Genomic DNA, 23771 nt, shown 5'->3' on the forward strand with positions numbered 1-23771 from the left:
CCAACACAGGTCACGTAACATAGAGCAGCCATGCTAGATTCTTGCATTGAAGAATCTTGTGGCACCCTAAAGACTTTTAATAGTTAAACATCATCATACTTAAAAGTTATTTTTAACTCTAACAGTAGTTATAATAGTTCATGATTTTGATTCCTTCTCTTTGGTTAATGTTGAGCATTAGGGACGCGGGTGGTGCTGTGGGTTAAACAACAGATCCTAGGGCTTGCTGATCAGAAGGTCGGCGGTTCGAATCCCCGCGACGGGGTGAGCTCCCGTTGCTCGGTCCCTGCTCCTGCCAACCTAGCAGTTCGAAAGCACATCAAAGTGCAAGTAGATAAATAGGTACCGCTCCAGTGGGAAGGTAAACAGTGTTTCCATGCACTGCTCTGGTTCGCCAGAAGCGGCTTAGTCATGCTGGCCACATGACCCAGAAGTTGTACACCAGCTCCCTCGGCCAATAAAGCAAGATGAGTGCCGCAACCCCAGAGTCAGTCATGACTGACCTAATGGTCAGGGGTCCCTTTACCTTTTTATGGGTTTGGTTGTAAGGAATGAAAAATACACAGAAATGGGTTTTGTTGATTTTTTTTAGCCAGCTTTTATTTCAGACAGTGCATAACAATCCCCTTTGTGGTAGAGAAGGTGCATTTCATGAAACAGCATTCTATCCATCTTTAAGAAATTACACTGTTCTCCACTTTGGGGGCAGAGACCTTTAAGAAAGTACTGTATTTTTCCGTGTATACGACAAGGTTTTTTATTTTTTAAAAATGCTACAAATTTGGGGTCATCTTATACATGGATAGTGCTGAGATGGGACGGGTGATTTGTGGCTGCCGCAAGCAGGAGATTGTCAGCGGCATTTGGGGAGGGGGGGTTGAATGGTGGCTGTGGCAAGGTCAGCTGGCGATTGGCTGCTGTCAGGTCAGGTCAGGCAGGTGAGTGATTGTTGGCACTCCCCCCCCAAAAAAAGTTCAACAAATCTGGGCAATCTTCCCCCATTTCTCAAAAAAATAGAGGTTGTTTTATACACAGGGGGGTGTTATACACGGAAAAATACTATAGATGGACATGGTTCTCAAAGGAAATCAATCTGACTTAAATAAATATAATCTATAGATACTTTCTCCAGATATACACATACATATACAGGAATAAAACACACGGAACATATTATTATATATCTTTTTTATTTAGTATACAGTAGAACCTCTACTTACGGCCACCTACACTTGGGCCCGACCACAGCAAACCCGGAAGTAAATACCAGGTTTGCCGTGATTTGCGCACGCGCAGAAGCGGCTTCTGCCATTTACACACATGCAGAAGCGGCTGCCGCAGTCTACGCATGCACAGAAGTGTGCTGCCGCTGAATGTGCCTGCACACAATGCCGCTTCTACCAGTGACCCATTATGCCTACAGGACAGGTCACCAGAATGGATTATGGTGGTAAGTAGAGGTTCCACTGTATATATTTAAGTACATAGAATATAGGTCAGCTGTGATTATGTTGATCTTTTCCAGGCACCTTGATCTTTTTTTTAGCTTTGTACATGTAGGAATTATTTTAAATAGAAAGAGTGAACTAGCTGGTTTGGGTCATTCTATATGTCTAAACTAAAATACCCACAAATATACACATCTGGCCTATAGCCTATTTATATGTCATACATACAAACAAAGCAACAACAACAGAAAATTAAACATCTGTGGCATCTACTTATTTGCTAATTTGTGGAAAGAATCATAGAAGCTCTCACTCAAGTTACAACCTGGGTTCGGAAACCTTGTGTCAGAATATCTTTAGTGGGTTAGAAAACATATTTATGAAGGTAGTGAGTACTGAAACTTTGAAAATTGGGCACTACTGCAAGAAGACAAGCAACTCCTGGGAGTTCCTGACTCCATTGCTCTCACACACAGGAATACACACTCTCTTACACACAAACACACCAAGGAGAAACTTCCTCAGTCCAATACCTAGAACATCTGGCTTCCAGTTCTGCTCTGCCTGAATAGAGGCTGCCTCCATGACAGCAGGAGATCGTTGGGAAAAGAATAACAAGGTTGACTGCAAATTGACCCCAGGGACGGGGGGAATGGACTTCATAGTTCGTCTTGGTACCTGGCTCTCACTCTAGCATGGGATTTTTGGGGGCAAGGAGGTACTGAATGCAAAAGTACTTCACCTACTGAAAACCCTCCAATGCCACCATTAAGAAGCAGAGGTTTTCCTGTTAGTTAGAGCTTAATTGGACTAAAGTACAGACGTGTGGTAGAAGAGATAAGATGACAAACTGCAGAACAAACCAACTGCAAGGACTTTAAAGTTTGAACTTGAGATAAGACTTCATTTGGTGCAAAGGACAGTGAGGGGAGAGACTACGGTTTATTTATTTAAAGTTTTCTTCTCTACATTTTTGAGTCAGCAACCCTAAAATATAGAAAATCATCAAACCACCAAATCTAGCACCCGGGGGTGACTTTATCTATATTAAATAATTTGTTATCTGAATGATTGGTATTAATAATTGTATTATAAATGGGTATTGTCATAATGTCGCTACTATTGAACTGTAATTGAAAACTAATAAAAATTATTATATATAGAAAAAAATGACTCAGAACATCTATGTAGGCCTTATTGTTAGGCAAGTGATCGAAGATCATGCGGGCCAGGACAATTAGTTTTTTAATTAATTTTCTCAAAGCCCCCTTTAGTTCTTTGTTCCTTAAGCTGTAAATGATGGGATTTATCAGTGGAGGCACCACAGAATAGAGAACAGCAGCTACGAGGTCCTGACCAACTGAGGATGCTGACCTTGGTCTTGTATAAGTAAAAGCTCCAGTGCCCAGAAACAAACAGACAATGATTAGGTGTGGGAGGCAGGTGGAGAAGGCTTTGTACCTTCCTTGGGTAGAAGGGATCTTTAGCACAGTGGAGAATATGTATACATAGGAAACTAGTATGATAGAGAAGCATATAGATGCCAATGAATATCCCAGGACAAACATTAAGATATCATTGACATATGTATCTGACAAGAGATCTTCAGCAGTTGTGGGACATCACAGAAAAACATCACATCACAGAAAAACTGTCCAATGGTGTTAGATTTGCAGACGGATAACCTGAAGGTATTAGCTGTATGCACAACAGAATAAAGCATGCTACCAATACAGGAACCAGCTGCCATTTCTATACACACACACACCAGCTCATGAGCACCCTGTAATACAAGGGGTGACAGATTGCAGCATAGCGATCATAAGCCATTGCTGTAAGAACGATTCTGCATCTGCAAAAGTGATGACCAGGTAGACCTGAGCAACAGGAAATCTGTCTGGAGTTGATCAAAGAGTTCACCATGGATTTGGGAATGGTGACGGAGATGTAGGAGATGTCAAGAAAGGAAAGGTTTGCAAGGAAGAAGTACATAGGGGAGTGGAGGTTGTGATCAAGGCCTACAGTTGTAATGATCAGAAGGTTTCCTATCAGAGTTGTCAAGTATATAAGAAGAAATGTGGCAAAATGTAGGAGCTGCAGCTCCCGTGTGTTTGAAAATTCCAGAAGCAAGAATTCACCCACAGAAGTCTGATTGGACATTTCTGATGCAGAAGCAGCCCCCTGTTAAAACAAACAGAACAGAACACCATATATTGTTTCTTATGGAAGCAGAAGTAGGAAAACTGGGTGGTAGCACATTATTTATTTGTTTAACAGCATTTATATACCACTTGCTAGGACAAAATACTTCTATGTGCCTTACAACAGAATCTAAAACAGTCTTTAAAAATACAAATGAAAACACATATTAAACATAAATATAAAACACTTACTAAAAATACATGCCAAAAGCACATTACATGCCTGAGAAGGCATTCTAGAACAAAATGGCTTAGCAAGCACTGGAAACAATACCATGAAGGCTCCTGTCTAATATCAAAAGCAGGAAGTTCCAAAGTATATGTCCTGCTACATGAAATGATTGATTTATTGTAAGTGTGGAATGAGCATTATGTGGCACTTGTAAAAGTGCCAGTTCCAAATTTCTAATCAGAGTAGAATTTAGGGCACCAAGCCAAGGGGGTACCACAGGATGCCATGACTATGACAGTGCACATGCAGAATGGAAGGCAGGGGGCATCAAATTTGGGCCTCACACAAGAGGCTGATGAAATTTAATAGACCAAATCTGACCCTGTTCTAAGGCATCAAGTGTGCCCGTATGGGGTGGGGTGATCCTTGGCGTAACATAATCATGTCTTTTAAAGATGCACTAGAAGAAGAATGGAAAGGATTAATGTGGCCACAGAATTTCATCTATGGTAAAATTTGGAATGCAATTTGGAGGTTTATCCTTGGACAAAACATCAGAGAGCTTTTGAAGGAAATAGCAGAAGTCATAATGAAACTGGTTAGATCCTCCAGGAAGATTAAGGCCTTTAGAGCAGGTTGAAAAAACCTTGTACAAATTAACATTAGAAAAGTGCATGATGCAATAATGTTCCCAAGGACCTCACCAGTTTTTCTGACGATAATGGATCTGTAAACAGCAGGTAACTTTTTGCTGACCTTATCCACGAGCCCTAAACTAAGAGCAGCATACATAGTTTGGCCAGCCCCATTTTACCCGCTTCCCAAATCATCAATGAATTGTGAAGTAAACCTATGCAAACTATACAATTTCCCCCTCAAGCATAAAGTGCATTGAGTTGCCTTTAAAATATTTAGTTTAATCCAAATCATTAAAAGTGATGGTGGCAAAGGAGAAAGAGCAGCATGCAAATACAGGCAAAGGTATTTTCTGTGTGTTGTAATTTTACATTTCTGGTATGATATATGGTGGTATGTCTGGGGAGAAAATGTAGATATTTAAAAAGGTGCAACAACAATTTTCTAACGACTGTGCAAAATTGTCTGCTTCAAAGCCAGAGTTGGAAGTTCTTTGAGCAGCCACAGAATGAAGACCACCTGCAAGAAAGGCAGTAAGTAGCATTTGACGAAACATGTGATGGCAAAAATCGGAATCATTAGCAGGGCTCTTGTGAAAATCTGTGTTCCACATAGGGAGTTTAATTCCGTAAGGCCAACATGAACTATATTATCAACTGTGTCACTGGCATCTTATCCCTGAGGTTTATTATTCACGATGAATGCTCTACTGTTTTAGAATCTTGAATAGTTATCACAGATTGGAAGAGTGAGCAGCCTGTGGTCTGATGGTCACATCTTGGGCTAGTTTCATGCTAGTGACAAGGAAAGGAACAATGGGGGAAAGAGAGTGACAGGAAGAGAGGGAGTGGGGGAGCAGAAAGAGAAAAAGGAATGGAATTCCATCTTTTGGTACTGCCCACATTTAGCTCTGAAGTTGCCATTGCTGATGTCAACCCACCCAACTGACAACATATGGCAAGCAGGCATCCCTCAATGAACTGTGTCATTCTACAGAGAAAATGTTCATTTCCTCTGCTATATGGTGTGTGTCATCTCACTTCTCTGGATCCCTATGTAAATAAAACTACAGTATCCACACACAAGAGAAGAGGTACCAGTGGCCTAAAGTGAGGTGGGGGTGAGGGTTGTGGGATCTGTTGGGGTCTGACTTTTAGAGGACATCTGAAGGCAGCCCTGTTTAGGGAAGTTTTTAATGTTTGCTCTTTTACTGTATTTTTAATATTCTTTTGGGAGCTGGCCAGAGTGGCTGGGGAAATCCAGCCATATAGGTGGGGTATAAATAAATAAATAAATAAATAAATATTAGGCAGTCATCCAATGCTGAACCCTGTCTTGGTGCAAGCCAAGCTGGCAAGGTCTCCCTGGGCAGCTGGGCTGAGGATTCCAGCCAGGCAGAGATCCAACCCAAGATTGGGGCATGCCAAGGCCAATCCTCCCCTCAGGTCCCTTATGGAGCCCCCTTTCACTATGTTGATCCTTCCTAATACCATTTTCACCCCTATACATACAGCATCATTCTGCCTAACAAAAGCAAACCTTACATTTTACTGAAGGAAAGGTGGAAAAAAAACCCTGAGTGAGTGCTTGAGGGCCCTGCTCTTGCCACTTACCATCTGGCCTGGGGCGAGGCCTGAAGCCTCATAAGGACTGTGTGCTGCTTGCTGCCTGCTGCCCAGGAGGAGTCCCCTGAGTGAGTGCCTGAGGGCCCTGCTCCTCCCTGCCACTTACCACCTGGCCCAGGGTGGGGCCTGACAGGCCTCACTAGGACAGTTGTTACTGCCGGAGAGGCACAGAGTGTTTTTAAAATGTTTTTAAAATTTTTCTTTGGATTTTTTGTATGTGGGGGGTGGGGGTGGGATGGATGTTTGGTTGGGCTTGGGGAATTTTTATTTTTTTTTATTTTGATGTTTTTGTAATTTTTACATTTTTTTGTTTGTATTGTTTTATTGGTTTTGTTTGTTTGTTTAAGGTGTTATTTGGTTTTTAGGGGGAGGGGTCAGGGCTGCCGGGGAGTGGGCCCCAGCCCACAAAATGGCTGGGGCATGTTCCACAGGGGGGGATGCACTGGGACAACCGATCTCAGTGATCACGGGTAGGAGGAGGAGTTACGCTAAGACCAGACCATGTCATTACAGAGGAGGCAGGTTTAGTCGTTGTCTGAGGACTATCCCTGCCTCCGGGTCTGGTCCTGTCCGGACGGATACTAGAATCAGCAAGGGATACCCACATGACCTGAAGGGGCTGCTGTGCAATGCCAGGTCAATGATTCATAAGACCACTGCCATCCATGACTTGATCATGGATGGAGGATTTGACCTGGCATGTGTAACAGAGACTTGGTTGGATGAAGCAGATGGGCCTGTCCTTGCCGCTGCTTGTCCACCAGGTTTCTCTTACGCACAGCAACCCAGGTCATGTGGGCGGGGAGGGGGGGTTGCAGTGATTTTTAGGAAGTCATTAGTTTGCACCAGGCGTCCTATTGGGAAGACCCAGTTTTCTGAGTGCATGTTCTGGAAGTTGGGCAATAGGGGCAGTACAGGATTCCTTTTGGTGTACCGACCTCCCCGCTGCACCAAGGATTCCCTGCCCGAGCTGCTTCAGGTCGTGGTGGATGTTCTCCTGGAGACACCTAGCCTGGTCGTCCTAGGGGATCTTAACATCCATGCCGACACAACCTTACAAGGGGCCGCTCGGGACTTCGTGGAAAGCATGGCCTCCATGGGGCTGTCCCTGAATAAGTCTGGCCCAACTCATAGCCACGGACATGCCTTGGACCTGGTGTTTACCTCTATGGATGTTGGTGATCTGACACTAAGTAAAAGCGAAACGAAAGAAGTGCCATGGTCAGATCACTTCCTGGTGCAACTGGACTTCTCTGCGACCCATCCCCTCTGCAGGGAGGTGGGACCAATTCGGATGGTCCGCCCCCGCCACTTAATGGATCCAAATGGTTTCCAGAGAGTGGTAGGGGATGCTTTATCCCATGTTGATGGCCTTTCAGCTGATTCCCTGGTGGCCCGCTGGAATGTGGAGTTAACCAGGGCTATTGACTGTTTGGCTCCGAAGCGCCCTCTCCGATTGCATGGAGCCCGGACAGCCCCGTGGTTTTCCACGGATCTGAGGGCAATGAAACAATCGTCGAGATGGCTAGAGCGCCGGTGGCGGATAACTCATTCCGAATCTGACCGGACACAGGTTAGAGCTCAACGTCGAGCCTACCAAGTGGCGATAGCGACGGCAAAGAAGAATTTCTTCACCGCCTCTATTGCATCTGCAGAAAACAGCAGCAGGAGACTTTTTCAGGTGGTTCACAATTTAGCGGAACCACCTGCAACATCGGGGCCCAGTACGGGCCACATGTTCTCCTGCAATGATTTTGCAAAGTTTTTTGCAGATAAAATCGCCCAGATTCGGGAAGAAGTAGACTCCACCGTGGCAGCAGGGCCGGGGCGGGAGAGTGCTAGAGTTCTGTCTAGTCAAGTTGAGTGGGATCAATTTCAATCTGTTACCTCCGAGGATGTGGACAGGCTGCTTGGACGAGTGAAACCAACCACCTGTCTCCTGGATCCTTGCCCATCCTGGCTTATAAAAGCTAGCCGGGAAGGACTGGGCGATGGGCTTCGTGGGGTGGTGAATGCTTCCCTCCGTGAGGGAGCCTTCCCAGACCTGCTGAAAGAGGCGGTTATTAAACCGCTTCTTAAAAAAACATCTTTAGATGCGGCCACGATGGCCAACTATCGCCCAGTCTCAAATCTTCCATTCCTGGGCAAGGTGATTGAGCGAGCGGTTGCCGAACAACTCCAGGCACGCCTGGAAGAAGCGGACCATTTGGATCCCTTCCAGTCGGGATTCAGGCCTCATCATGGGACTGAAACTGCCTTGGTCGCACTGGTTGATGATCTCCGGCGGGCTAGGGACAAAGGTGAGAGCTGTTTCCTAGTTCTGCTGGATCTCTCAGCGGCGTTTGATACCATCGACCATAGCATCCTTCTGGACCGTCTTGAGGGGCTGGGAGCTGGGGGCACTGTTATACAGTGGTTCCGCTCCTTCCTCCTGGGCCGTGTTCAGAAAGTGGTGGTGGGGGATGAGTGTTCAGACCCCTGGGCTCTCACTTGTGGGGTGCCTCAGGGTTCTGTCCTCTCCCCCATGCTTTTCAACATCTACATGCGGCCGCTGGGAGAGATCATCAGGAGGTTTGGGCTGGGTGTTCATCAGTATGCGGATGACACCCAGCTCTACCTCTCTTTTAAATCAGAACCAGTGAAGGCGGTGAAGGTCCTGTGTGAGTGTCTGGAGGCGGTTGGAGGATGGATGGCGGCTAACAGATTGAGGTTGAATCCTGACAAGACAGAAGTACTGTTTTTGGGGGACAGGAGGCGGGCAGTTGTGGAGGATTCCCTGGTCCTGAATGGGGTAACTGTGCCCCTGAAGGACCAGGTGCGCAGCCTGGGAGTCATTTTGGACTCACAGCTGTCCATGGAGGCACAGGTCAAATCTGTGTCCAGGGCAGCTGTTTACCAGCTCCATCTGGTACGTAGGCTGAGACCCTATCTGCCTGCGGACTGTCTCGCCAGAGTGGTGCATGCTCTGGTTATCTCCCGCTTAGACTACTGCAATGCACTCTACGTGGGGCTACCTTTGAAGGTGACTCGGAAACTACAACTAATCCAGAATGCGGCAGCTACACTGGTGACTGGGAGCGGCCGCCAAGACCATATAACACCGGTCTTGAAAGACCTGCATTGGCTCCCAGTACGTTTCCGAGCACAATTCAAAGTGTTGGTGCTGACCTTTAAAGCCCTAAACGGCCTCGGTCCAGTATACCTGAAGGAGCGTCTCCACCCCCATCAGTCTGCCCGGACGCTGAGGTCCAGCGCCGAGGGCCTTCTGGCGGTTCCCTCATTGCGAGAAGCAAAGCTACAGGGAACCAGGCAGAGGGCCTTCTCGGTAGTGGCGCCCGCCCTGTGGAACGCCCTTCCAGCAGATGTCAAAACGATAAACAACTACCTGACATTCAGGAGACATCTTAAGGCAGCCCTGTTCAGGGAAGTTTTTAACGTGTGATATTTTACTGTATTTTTGGTTTTTATGGAAGCCGCCCAGAGTGGCTGGAGTATAAATAATAAATTATTATTATTATTATTATTATTATTATTATTATTATTATTAATCAGGTTGAAGGGGGGAGGGTCATTTCCAGCCCTGTCAACCAGTAACCCAAATAGTTGTGTAAAGGCTCTAACTCAAGGGCTGAAGGGGAAGAAGCTTGCAGGGCAAAAATACCCTAATCACTGGTGTGGAAAGACTTATATAGGCTTTTCTCCTCTCTACCTTCCTGCAAGGGCCTATGGACAGTGCCGGAGACCAAATGGGCCTATTGACAGTGTGGCTGCAGACCAAAGCACTTGTCAGGAGAGCTATGAGATTCAGGTGAGAGTCAGATGCCTTGTCAATCCCAGCAGGTATATAACAGGAAGATCCGGCCTGCTGGGCCTGAAGGTAGTGGAATGGAATCCAGTAGTTGGACTAAGCCAAGCCTGCACCATGGGAGTTGGCCAGTGCTGAACCTTGTCATGGTGGAAGCCAAGTTGGCAAGTTCTCACTGGGCAAAGAGAATGAGGATTCTAGCCAGGCAGAGACCCCAACCTGAGTTTGAGTGTGCCATGCCCAGTCCCCGCTACCTTGGGCCCTTTAAGGGGGCTTTCCTTTTTACTAAGTTGATTCTTCCCAGTGTTGTTTCCATCCACCATACCAAGACAGCAATTTCCCACCTAACAAAAGAAAGCCATCATTTTCACTGAAAGACAGGTGGTGGTGGGGAACCCAACCAAGTTTAAATCAGATTGGGGGGGGATACTTTCTGGCCCTGTCAATCAGCAACCCAAATAGCTCAGTGAATACACTAACCCATGGATTGGCAGGTGGGAAGCTTGCATAGGCGCCGACTCCATGGGGCTTGAGGGGGCTTGAGCCCCCTCAAAAAAAATTTTGGGGGGGCTCAGCCCCCCCAATAATCTCGGGCGCCCTTGCCGCCGTCCCCCGCCTCCTCCCCACCTGCTCCCTCCCCAGCCAGCCAGCCAGCCGCGCGCCCTAGCTGGAGAGCCCCGGCCGTCCCCCGCGAGAACAGGGGAATCCCCGGGGGCGGGGGCTTCTGCCTCTAGCCCCAGGTTTCCCGCATATCAGCTGTTCCGGAGCTGATTAATAGGCAGCAGCACGCTCTCCCCTATTCGCTCACGAGGGGGCGGCGCCACTTTATTTGCATATTCATGAGCTTATTTGCATATTCATGAGCTTATTTACATTTCACGAGCTTTCCCGGGCCCCCCCAATATTTTTTATAAGTCCGCGTCCCTGGAAGCTTGTGGGGTGAAATGACCCCAAACTCCAGAAGGGGAAGCATTATAGAGCTTTCCATCCCCTCCTATGAATTAACCTGCAAGTAGAGAGGGAAGGCTCAGTGGAGAAAAGGGATGACTATGGAAATATCTCAGTTACCATAAAGGATCATCATGCCATCTTGAACATCAAGGTAGCAAGGAGAGAGTGCTCTAGAATTCTGATTCTATGAAACTCACAGGCACACATAAGTAGGGCAAGGAGGATGAAAGTGGGTTGCAGCTCCAGGTGTTGCTGTTAATGTGGAGAAAGGAATAATTCAAAGGAATGACAAAGTAGGAAAACTCTTCCATTTTCTTCTAGTTGTGAGGGGCGGCTCACAAGTGGAGTAGCCTAGGGCCTCTCTTCATCTAAATCCAGCCCTGCTCTCAGGTCATCTATCTCCAACTATCTGAACTCATTCCATTCTTCCTAAGCACCAGGCCATCTCCTTCATGACAACTCCACAGGTCATGTCCAGTCCCTTCCAATCCACTAAGGGATATTCAACAAAACCAAACCTATTTCTCTAAACTCCACTGTCAGGTCCAGTAATAAAGATGACATCTAATTAAGTTTTCCGGGGAAGAAAATTGATAAGGGCTATGGAAATATTGGAGGGGTGTCATATGCTCTGTGGGTTCAGAGTGTTGCAGAATGTTATGACATTTGATTTGCTGTAATGAATTCCCTCACTCCCAATTCATGGTTTTAGCAATATATTATGTCCCTAATGGTTGAACGGCAGGTTCCGTTCGTTGCTTTAAAAAAAACCCAAAGGACGCATTATCACTGGTTGTATTGGTGGTATGGTGTTTAGTTCGTAGCACTGAAAGACACAAGGACACTGAATGAGATCAGGGAAAGAAAAGGACCTAGGAACTGATCCATTTGTTATCATAAAATTTATCTGCGCTGAATAACAGCAATAGAAGTAGAGCTATAGACAAATCATAAATGAAGAGAGGTGGGTAACTATCAGGAAGTATGGTCTTTTCAGAGATGGCTGAGGGAGATTACTCCAACACTATTTTTGTGATCTGTTCAGTGCCAGGTGAGTATATTCACCCAGATCTTTAACTTATGTCTCATAGTCTGGTGCTTACTTTTAGCATGTGTTTAAATTGAGGTTCCTACTTGCTTCCATTATATTTTAACTTTCCTCTTATTATTAAATTTGTATGTGACATATTTTGTTTTTGTTTTTTTAGACTGGCCCAGGGAACTTTTACTATAGACAGTCATATAAAAGGTAAAGGTAAAAGGTATAACAAAGTAATATAAATTCAGTTAAGTCCCAAAGTTATAAGATAAACATGTTCCACAAACTATTCTTCCAAAGCTATGACCATGATAATCTGTTGCAGGAAAAGAATTACATTTTTTCTTCTCTTTTTTGCAACCTGTTGATGGCTGATTAATTCATTATGGCAGCAGCTGTCAAGGACTAGAGTTGCCTTCAACAGATGCCCCCCCAAACAAAAAAAACAACAAAAAACATTTGAAATTAGTTTTACATTGAAAGGAAAATAAAAACCTTTGTGAGGATCTTTGAACTGTATTCATGATCTTTGATAAAATCTTATACAAAAAATCTGTGATTTTCCTTTTTATTAATGAACCATCATTCACACTCTTAATCATGCTCAATCCTGTAAACTATTTGAAGAATTCTGTTGAAATATGAAGTGGTATATCATATGACTCCTCTCTCTGCATTGTTCTTTTCACAAAGATTTCATTTGTCTCAATGTTGGGAAACCAGACAAAGAGGCCAGAATTTATTCTCCTGGGATTTCGGGAATTCTACGAATTGCAGACACTTCTTTTCCTGACATTTCTGGTAATTTATGTTGTGACCATAACTGGAAATATTCTTACGTTTGCCCTTATTGTCATTGATCAGCACCTTCATACCCCCATGTACTTTTTCCTGGGGAATCTCTCCTTCCTGGAGGCCTGCTGTAGCTCCAATATATTCCCACGGATGCTTTTGGCTCTCATTACTGGAGACAGAAGGATTTCCTACAGCAGCTGCTTAACACAGTGGTATCTCTTTGGTTCCTTAGAAGCTACAGAATGCTTTTTACTCTGTGTGATGTCTTATGACAGGTACCTAGCAATCTGTAAACCATTGCACTATGCAACAACTATGAAAACCCAGACTTCTATCCATTTAGCAGCTGCATCTTGGTTCAGTGGATTTATAGCTTGCTTGATATTACTCATTTTGATATTACAGTTAATGTTTTGTGGCCCTATTGAAATGGATCATTACTTCTGTGAATACTTCCCTCTTCTCAGACTCTCTTGCAGCGACACCAGTGTGTTGGAAATTGCAAGTTACATTGTGGCTGTCATATTTACTGTCCCTCCATTTGTTCTAACTATAACTTCCTATGTATACATTATTGCTGCCATTTTAAGGATCCCCTCTGCCACTGGGAGGCAAAAGGCCTTTTCCACCTGCTCCTCTCACTTGATTGTGGTTTCAATTTTTTATGGCACACTCATGATTGAGTATATGATACCGAAGTCAACAGAAAACAGAGAGATGCAAAAGATTTCTTCTCTCTTGTACACAGCTCTGTCGCCTCTGGCCAACCCATTTATATACAGCCTAAGGAACAAGGAGGTCAAAAATGCCCTGAGAAATAATATTGGTAGTATTGGTATAGAGCTCCATTCATATACCTCAATATATTTAAGACTTATATATGTCCACCAAACCCCAGTTGTTTTGTTATGCCATTTTTTATATTTTCTTTGACAGATTTATGCACATCATTTCTGATTGAACATATACCCAGAAACATTTCTATATAAACAAATTTATTTGGTAAGGGGGCAAAGCTGTGTAGAAGAGGAGACTTTCAATATGTGACTCTCTCCAGTCTTTGATAAGATAAATTGCAAGTAAAGAATTTGTGGTCTTTCAACTGCTGTTGGACTGCAACTCCCATTAGCCCCAGAAAACATGGCCAGTAACAGATATTGTATACACAATATGGTTAGCATGGGTGTTTGGTATAACACAAAGTGGATGATGTAAGTGGAGCAGATGCCTTCAGGTAAAAAAAAAACAAAACCAAAACAAAACAATACACAATACACAACAAACAAAAACCAGCAACCAAGGTATCATGTGTCTGAGTCAGAGGGAAAAGATGTGGGGAGGTTTAATGAGTCTCTAATTCTATGACTGCTTTTGAATTATGGTGCTGGAGGAGACTCTTGAGATTCTCATGGACCTCAAGATCAAACCTGTCCATTCTGAAGGAAATCAGCCCTGAGTGCTCACCGGAAGGACAGATCCTGAAGCTGAGGCTACAGTACTTTGGCCACCTCATGTGAAGAGAAGACTCCATGGAAAAGACCCTGATGTTGAGAAAGATTGAGAGCATAAGCAGAAGAGGACGACAGAGGACGGGATGGTTGGACAGTGTACTCGAAGCTACGAACATGATTTTGACCAAGCTGCGGGAGGCTTGGTCCATGGGGTCACAAAGAGTTGGACACAACTAAATGACTAAACAGCAACAACAATTCTAAGACCTTGGGGGCAGAGGTATGCACTGGGGGATAGGAAAAATCATCAGAGGAGAGGGGAAGGTAGATACTTAATGTTGGTCACTGGTGCTGAGCCCCCATCCCATAAAGACTTAAGTAGCCTGTGCTCTCATCTTGTTGTGCTGTTAATGTTTGCTCTGGGAGGTTGTGGATTTTCCTTCACTGGAATTTTTTTAGCAGAGGTTGGACGGCCATCTGTCATAAATGCTTTAGTTTAGATTTCTGTATTGCAGTGGGTAGGACTACATACCCCTCGGGGTCCCTTCCAACCCTATCATTCTGTGATTCTATGACAGGGATGATGTCAGCAGTCAAACACCAGAAGGTATGATGCAATAGTTATGGTGCCTGATCTAACATGTTGATTAGCTTGTCCTCTGATTTGTAAAATTAAATTTCATTTTAAAATAATTTCTTGCCAATAGAAAACTCCTACCTGGGTTCAGACAGTAACTGGAATTATGTTACAAATGAAACACCATAAGTGATGAGAAACAGGCACTGTGATTAGTTCCACACCATTATTTACTGGATCAGCTCCCCACACCCATACATAAACATTCTTACAATTATGTCATTCAATGCAATTTATTACATAGATTATTTCATTCTTCTTATTAAGTTTTTTTTTAATTCTATACCATGGACTCACTGAAAATATGTATGTAAATACAGGAAAACATAAAATACTTTAAAAATAGAACATAAGCGTAAGGCTGACTGGGACATTAAACAAAGAGATTAAACATCTTTGTGTGATTTTCAATAAAAAAATATCATTGACCAATTTCTTTGGAGGGGATGATTGAAAACACTTTGAAACATTTATTTCAGCATTGTTGTTTTTTAAAAAATAGTTACTAACAAATTCAGATTAGAACAGGCCTAATAATGCCATGATCACTTCAAATTGAGAACGAAAGACCATTTAAGGATGTGTGTTATAATAAAATATGAATTTAAATGTGTTTTTAATTGTCATCTATATTTTTATGCCAATTTCTTTTTCTTCAGGGGGGGGGACCCTAAAACTGTCATGCAATGGAAACAGACAAATCAGCACATCCAATTCAGCGACGGAACTTCATATCACCCACCAAAAAACAGATGTTAGAGAAAATCACATTGTTGCATCTTTTTCACATTAATTCACTTCATGAGAATTGCTTTGCACGATACAAGTTTACCAATTTTATTTCTCAGGGCATCTTTGACCTCCTTATTTCTCAGGCTGTATATGAATGGGTTGGCAAGAGGCGGCAAAACTGTGTACAGCAGAGAGGAAAGTTTTTGCATCTCCTTGTTGGCTTCACCCTTTGGTAACATGTACACAATCATTAGCGAACTATAAAAAATTGAAACTACAATCAAGTGAGAGGAACAGGTGGAAAAGGCCTTTTCTTTCCCAGTGGTGGATGGTATTCTCAAGATAGCAGCAATAATATATGAATAGGATGTTAAAGTTAGAACAAAAGGAGGAACTGTGAATATAGCAGCCACAGCGAAACCCATATTTTCCACCAAGCTGGTGTTGCTGCAAGAGAGTTTAAGAAGAGGGAAGTAGTCACAAAAGTAATGATCCATTTCCCTGGGGCCAGAAAATGATAACTGTAGCACCAGAATGAATAACATAGAAAACCCTATAAAGCCACTGAGCCAAGATGCAGCGGCTAAATTGATACAAGTATTGGTTTTCATAGTAGTTGCATAATGCAATGGTTTACAGATTGCTAGATACCTGTCATAAGACATCACACAGAGTAAACAGCATTCTGTAGCTTCCAAAGAACCAAAGAGATACCACTGTGTGAAGCAGCTGTTGAAGGAAATTGTTCTATCTCTGGTCAGGAGAGCTGAAAGCATTCTTGGAAATATATTGGAGCTGTAGCAAGCCTCCAAGAAGGAAAGATTCCCAAGAAAGAAGTACATGGGAGTATGTAGATGGTGATCAGTGACAACAAGGACAACAATCAAAGTATTCCCAGTTATGGTCACCATGTAAATGACTAGAAATGTCAGGAAAAGAAGTGTCTGCAATTCATAGAATTCCCCAAATCCGAGGAGGATAAATTCTGTAATCATTGTCTGGTTTCTCAACATTGAGCAGAATGAAATCCTGTTGAAAAGAGAAATGGATAAGTATCTATACAGAGACAGGGAGGTAATTTATATCCTGCTTCATGTTTCACCAGAAATCTCCAAGTGGTTTACAAATCTCAACAGAAATGAATCAATTTTAGAAATAAAATAGCGAATGCGCATGGAAAATCAAAGTCTACTTCTCATTTTAAAGCACAAAAATTATATTTCTAAAATGTAAGTAAAACATATAATAATGGGGGGGGGACAAGTCCTTTGCAAAGAATCAAAAGTGGATAGCTCAGTTGGTTAGAGTGTGGTGCTGATATGGCCAAGGTTTCAGGGAGAGCTGCATATTCCTGCATTGCAGGAGATTGGACTAACTGATCCTCAAGGTCTTTTCCTACTCTACAATTTATTTTTTTTTTATTATTATTCCATGGTTGTGATCAGAGATTACAAATAGATCTCCTATATTCACAGACCTCAACAGGAGTTTTCCTCCCAGGTGTCATGGTTTTGCATTTGCTGAAGTGGACTCTAGTCCATGCCAGCTTCTTCCATAATAATTAGTTGGCCCTTAACATTTTGCAGAAATGTTTTTTATGATTGTTGCCGCGACAGAGTGACATAGCTACAGCTCAGGAAGATTATTTTGTGGGGCATGTTTATTTCATAGGCCAGTCCATTATTTCTATTCATTGCTCTGAAGGAACTTATAGGAACTTGGCTGTCTTATGACATAAGTTGCCTGGGCAACTCAGAAGAAGTAAAAAATACTTCAGAATTTTATGGACAAAGACACACAAAGATTTCAGTGAACGCAAAGTTCTCTGCTAGGCACTGAACATATTACTACTATGGTGCCAGTTGAGCGTCTCTAGAAAGACTGTTCCAAAGCTGATAGATCACCCTTGAAAAGGTCCCACTCTCTGATGGTTACTCACCTCTCTTTAATTTATGTTCTCACAATGGTTTCATTCTGTTGCTGTTTTTTCCATGCTAATATACACTGTCATGACAAACAACCAGTTCCCAGATCCTTCTCTTCATCTCATCACACTCAATGCTAGTGTAAATCTCAATTCTATGGCATGAATGCTATGCCAATAATACAAAGTGGGGATATGTGTACTCTAGGATGTTGGTTTTATTAAGATAAATACAGAAGTGACGGCTCAATCATCAGGGACATAATATACTGCAAAAACAAGCAATGCGGCAATGTATTGACTAGGGAGTGAGGGAATTCAGTGCAGCAAATTAAAGGACAGAACACTGTGTACCCCTCTGAGCCCAAAAAGCATATGACAACCCTCTGGTCCTTTTGAGAGTCTGTACCTATCTTTTTATACTGCAACTTCAGGGAATCAGTTGGTCAACTTGATTAGATTTTCACCTTTATCGCTGGGAGTGCATGCCTACCTTGAAAAATAACTTCTTTGGAGTTCAACACTCTTAGGGAGCAGGTAAAAGGTAAAGGTAAAGGGACCCCTGGCCATTAGGTCCAGTTGTGACCGACTCTGGGGTTGCGGCACTCATCTCGCTTTATTGGCCGAGGGAGCCAGCGTACGGCTTCCGGGTCATGTGGCCAGCATGACTAAGCCACTTCTGGTGAACCAGAGCAGCGCACGGAAACGCCGTTTACCTTCCCGCCAGAGCGGTACCTATTTATCTACTTGCACTTTGACGTGCTTTCAAACTGCTAGGTTGGCAGGAGCAGGGACCAAGCAACGGGAGCTCACCCCGTCGTGAGGATTCGAACCGCCAACCTTCTGATCGGCAAATCCTAGGCTCTGTGGTTTAACCCACAGCGCCACCCGCGTCCCTTAGGGAGCAGGTAGGAATTCCTTATCCTTGACTTGGCATCCCATTTGGGAGTTATTGTGCATTTTTGTAATCTGCTATGGGATATGCCTCCCATCTGTAAATTGTGAGGAGGGATCCTGCATAAATTCAGTCTTAATAGTACTTCTAGACATATTAGAAGCAGCTTTCCCTATCATAATAAGCACTGCTCCAGGAGGTCTTGTCCCTAACAATATTATAAAGTAGCTTTGAAGGATAGGATACCAAAAGTAGATTTACGCACATATATGTACGAATATCAGTTTATTTCCATATGATTGCCCCGTGTTTCACCACCAAAACAAAATCTAGTGTAATTATCAATTGGAAATATATTTACAACTTTCAAGCCCCTCTTTTCTAGCTCCCATTCTTGGTACTGGGATTCTCCATGATGAAATTATACCAGGTTCATCAACCATTTTAGTCCAGTGGGCACAGTTGGGCTTTTGAGAAAATGTTGTTTCTGGCAGTAACAAATATTATATACACAAGATGGCCATCTTGTGTATGGAGGCTTGGCATAACACAAAGTGGATGCCATAAGTGAAGCAGATGCCTTCCGGTGAAGAAAACAAAACACAAAACACAATACACGAACAAACAAAAACCAGCAACCAAGGTGTCTGGGTCAGAGGGGAAAGATGTGGGGAGGTTTAAGGAGTCTCTAATTTTATGGCCTTGGGGAGCAGAGGTATGCAATGGGGGAGAGGAAAAATTATCAGAGGAGAGGGGGAGGTAGATGATGTTGGTCATTGGTGCTGAGCCACCACCCCATAGAGACTTAAGTAGCCTGTGTTCTCATCTAGTGGTGGTTTTAATGTCATGCCAGTGCCCAAAACAAAACTCTCATCCATATGGTGACTGACTTGGTGTCCATTATCAAAACCTGACTGGGTAAGCTGGCATTAGGAGGAGATTGACCGTGCCTAGCTGTGCCCACCTGAATGGTAGTACTGCACCAGTCAAAGCAGGAGTTTCTGGATGTATGGGATCTTATGATGTAATAATGAAAACAATATAAACAAATTTAAGACTAGCTGTGAGGGGATGTTAAAGATAAGTATCAATATAGTCAGTGCTTTGGGGAGGGGGGCAACGCAGAGGTATTTATACCCCTACACATTTTGTGAATCTAAGTTTTGCCTCATTGAAGGGCAGTGTTTCAATATAAGTAGGAAAATGAGAGTACCCCTAAACATTTTTTATTTTTTAAAAAGCACTGAATATAGTTGTATAAAGAAGAGTATGCTTTCTTTTTTATAATTATTTTTTATTGAAAGTTTTCAACACAGAATACAATAAAAGCCACACTAGCCTAAATAAAAATAAATCTAAATAAAAATAAATCTTAATCCTTATTCTACACAAAGGAGGGTAAGCCCTCTCAGCTCTCACTTGGGAGTTTCTCCCTCTTCCCCCCACCCTGGGAAATACGCCCTACCCTGCCCCTCACATAGGGCCAAAAAGGCTATGTTTTCTATTGATTGGGCTTTATCTGTAAGCGTGTAAAGGAGCAGAACAATAGATTGTAATATTCATTTTATGTATACGTATTAGAGCTAACAGATAAAAAATAATTAACCCTAGCACAAGAAGAAAGCTATTCAGTATTTTGAAACATCAGCAAAGTTTAGGGGTGAATCTGAATTGTGTTTGGTCCACAACGTAAGCAAAAAATTCACAATTTCCAGAGTAACACAGTGATTAGGATGTAGTTGGATATTACCCTTCTCCAAACGTTTCAGTGCATGTCTTGAATTGAAAACCATACCAAAATGTGTTAAAATGTGTATATTAGAATAGAGTGTGTCTAGAAATATGTGAGATAAAAGATTAATTTAAATATCTACCTAGTTGAGCATTTAATATGAATTTTCATACCTTTATTTTACAGATCAATGGAAGCAAGTTGGAATGGGTTTATGAATGTAAACATTTGAAACTGACTTGAAGTGGAAATAGATGAATCAGCTGATCCCTATCAGAGTCTGAAATCTGTGTCATCCACCATAAGGAAAGTTCTGGGAGCAGCATGAAGACAACACATAGCATGTTGCTTCTATCACATATGACCACACTTCATGTGCCTTCCTTTGTGTGGCACAAACCTACCAATATTATTTCTCAGGGCATTTTTGACCTCCTTGTTTCTCAGGCTATATATAAAGGGGTTGGCCAAAGGGGGCAAAGCTGTGTACAAGAGAGAAGAAATCTTTCGCATCTCTCTGTTGACTTCAGCCTTGGGTAACAAATACAAAATCATTAGTGAACCATAAAATATGGATGCCACAACCAAGTGAGAGGAGCATGTAGAAAAGGCCTTTTGCCTCCCAGTGGAAGAAGGGATTTTCAAGATGGCTACAATTATATATACATAAGAGGTTAAAGTTAAAAGAAAGGGAGGGAGTGTGAATATGGCACTCACAAGAAAACCCAACATTTCCATCAAGCTGGTGTCACTGCAAGAGAACTTAAGGAGCGGGAAGTAGTCACAAAAGTAATGATTAATTTCATTGGGGCCACAGAATGTTAACTGTAGCATCAGACTGAGCAATAACAGGAAGGCTATAAATCCACTGGACCAAGATGCAACTGCTAATTGGATACAAGTCTGGGTGCTCATCATTGTAAAATAATGCAGTGGCTTGCAGATTGCTAGATACCTGTCATACGACATCACACAAAGTAAACAGCATTCTGTAGCTATTAGGGATCCACAGAGATACCATTGCATTAAACAGCCGGTGAAAGAAATCCTCCTATCTCCAGTCAAGAGAGCTGGTAGCATCCTCGGAAATAAATTGGAGCAATAGCATGTCTCCAGGAAGGAGAGATTCCCCAGAAAGAAATACATTGGGGTATGAAGATGCTGATCAAAAACAACCAGGACAACAATGAGAATGTTTCCAATCACTGTCACAACATAAATCACTAGAAATGCCAGGAAGAGAAATGTCTGCACTTCGTAGAATTCCCCAAATCCCAGGAGGATGAATTCTGTAATCTCTGTCTGGTTTTCAAACTTCATCTAATAGGAAAAAAGTCAAATCCTATTGAAAAGAGCAATTTTTATTAATGAAATAATGGATGAGTGCCATGCTAACATTAATGCAATATGTTTGAGAGCTGATGTTGTCACACAAGCATTGCCATTGACTATAATAACAATTTTCGGATTGTGCAACATTTTTCAAAAGTGCAAGACATCCACTGAATTTGACTGTTGTGCTTTGCCAGCAAAACAGCTTTTCCCCACAACTGGGTATCACTCATTTTCATAGGCACACTGAAACATTATATTAACAGGTAGTGAGAAGCTGATGTAAGGATCAATGGAGAAAACATTGGTTGAAGGCACTTGACCTAATCTGTTTTCATATTCACCTTACCATGATCATGATGCATGCTCGGAATCCCATGGTAGGTAGGGATGGAGGAAGGAAGAATCACCCTGAACACTGTCGCTTCTTGAGCTTAGGTTTTGGTCTATTATAGCAATGCACTGGAAAATTCACAGTACATATGAGAGCAATATGAGAAATTATATTAAAAATAAATGTTTTTCAAAAAATTGGAAACTAATGAAGTACTTTCTATAACATAATATCCTGTGGTATTGATCCATGACCATGCTTCTAACATGTAGATTCATTTATTTATTTGAAATCCTAATAATAATAATAATAATTTATTATTTATACCCCGCCCATCTAGCTGGGTTTCCCCAACCACTCTGGGCGGCTTCCAACAAAACACTAAAATACAGTAACCTATTAAACATTAAAAGCTTCCCTGAACAGGGCTGCCTTTAGATGTCTTCTAAAAGTTTGGTAGTTATTTTTCTCTTTGACATCTGGTGGGAGGGCGTTCCACAGAGTGGGTGCCACTACCGAGAAGGCCCTCTGCCTGGTTCCCTGTAACTTGGCTTCTCGCAGCGAGGGAACCGCCAGAAGGTCCTCGGCACTGGACCTCAGTGTCCGGGCAGAACGATGGAGGTGGAGACGCTCCTTCAGGTATACTGGACCGAGGCCGTTTAGGATTTTAAAGGTCAGCACCAACACTTTGAATTGTGCTCGGAAACATACTGGGAGCCAGTGTAGGTCTTTCAAGACCAGTGTTATATGGTCTCGGCGGACACTCCCAGTCACCAGTCTAGCTGCCGCATTCTGGATTAGTTGTAGTTTCCGGGTCACCTTCAAAGGTAGCCCCACATAGAGCGCATTGCAGTAGTCCAAGCGAGAGATAACCAGAGCATGTACCACTCTGGTGAGACAGTCCACAGGCAGGTAGACAGTCCGCAGGCAGATGGAGCTAGTAAACAGCTGCCCTGGACACAGAATTGATGTTATTTATATGGATTTCATATCTGTCAGAGCTGCTTCCAGATCCTAGCTCACAGAGGATCACGCTAGCCAGCAATCACTTTGTAAAAGTCTTTATTGAGTTACAGTTTCCATTCTCCAGCTGCTGCGCGCAGCTCTACGTCTTATGGGTTAGACCGGTGAAGCTCTGTCTGGGTCCCCGCCTCCTGTACACCAACTTAATATCCTAGCCTTACTCCACCTTTTCCGCCTGACCGTTCTTCTCTGGGTCCCTCTGCCCCCCGTGGTCTCTTCCTTCCGGGACTCTTCTGACGCTGACCCCCCGGACCCTTCTGTCTCCTTGCGCCGGGCTTTAGGACCTAGCTCCCTTTCCGGGCTGCTTACTGCGCCACCTTCCTGTGTATTTGAACTTGGCGCGCGCGCCCAACCTTCCACTTTCCGTCTGACCGTTTCTTCGCTCCCCGATGGAGGTGTGGCCACTCCTGACTCGTGCCCTCCCTCCTGTTGTGAGCTGCCAGCGTTTGATACCTGACTCCCTTCCTCTCCCCTGCTCTCTGTTGGTGACGCTGGTCCCGATTTCCAACTGCTCCCCTCTGAGCCCCCTCTGGCCCTTTCCTCCTGGGGTGTCCCCCTAGGCTCCCCCCTTGCCCTGGCCACTGGTGCTCCTTTCTGTGAATCTTCTGATTCACTGGAAAGACTCGGAGATCTCAGGTCGTCGTCATCACTCATCCTTTCTTCTGCCTCCTCCCCCTCGCTCTCTGTTTCCTCCCTTGCCCTTGCCTCTGCTCCTGAACCCCTGACATCCATCCCCCCCTCGAAGCCCCCTCTTCCCCCCTCCCCTCCTTCCGGTGCGGGTGCTACCGTGTCATGGGGACGAATGTCGGATACAGTTCGCTTCCCGTGGCGGGCCTCCATCTGAAGTCTTCCGGTTCTTCCTCCCTGCTCTCGTCGACGACGGTCACTTCCGCTTCCATCTCTGTGCCGCCGTGCTCGAAACCCGGGTCGTCCCCGAATACGTCCATGTCCGTCTCTCCCTCGCTTCCTCCTGGGGGCGTTGCTCGGCCTGGACCCTCCAGCCACTTCCTGCGCCACTGCTCCTCTGGTCTATCGTCCC

General features: G+C 43.7%; 4 protein-coding genes and 1 pseudogene across 5 annotated transcripts in view; 1 reads left to right on the plus strand and 4 right to left on the minus strand.

The window, feature by feature from the left end:
• LOC309516597 (vomeronasal type-2 receptor 26-like) overlaps positions 1–23771 on the minus strand; it is a gene marked incomplete at both ends in the record, with an annotated part of 367451 nt that overhangs the window by 177061 nt on the left and 166619 nt on the right. The gene's annotated exons all lie outside the window — the stretch shown is intronic.
• Positions 2468–3608, minus strand: LOC309517513 (olfactory receptor 14C36-like; annotated as a pseudogene). The gene has a single exon. The product of its transcript is annotated as an olfactory receptor 14C36-like (transcript).
• LOC309517514 (olfactory receptor 2AP1-like) overlaps positions 12586–23771 on the plus strand; it is a gene marked incomplete at both ends in the record, with an annotated part of 34379 nt that continues 23193 nt past the window's right edge. Inside the window, one exon of the mRNA XM_082196741.1 lies at positions 12586–12947. Within this exon, the coding sequence (XP_082052867.1) occupies positions 12586–12947 (362 nt within the window). The remainder of the gene's footprint in view (positions 12948–23771) is intronic.
• LOC309517515 (olfactory receptor 2AP1-like) lies at positions 15555–16505 on the minus strand (the record flags this gene model as incomplete). The annotated part of the gene is made up of 1 exon (XM_082196742.1): positions 15555–16505. One exon carries the CDS (start codon positions 16503–16505, stop codon positions 15555–15557), a length of 951 nt encoding a protein of 316 aa, XP_082052868.1.
• On the minus strand, positions 20235–21857 carry LOC309517237 (olfactory receptor 2AP1-like). Its single transcript, XM_082196378.1, has one exon. It carries the CDS (start codon positions 21361–21363, stop codon positions 20398–20400), a length of 966 nt encoding a protein of 321 aa, XP_082052504.1. The 5' UTR covers positions 21364–21857; the 3' UTR covers positions 20235–20397.

This window comes from Podarcis vaucheri, assembly GCF_965113315.1.
Source record: "Podarcis vaucheri genome assembly, chromosome: 13".
In the NCBI taxonomy this organism is placed as follows: domain Eukaryota; kingdom Metazoa; phylum Chordata; class Lepidosauria; order Squamata; family Lacertidae; genus Podarcis; species Podarcis vaucheri.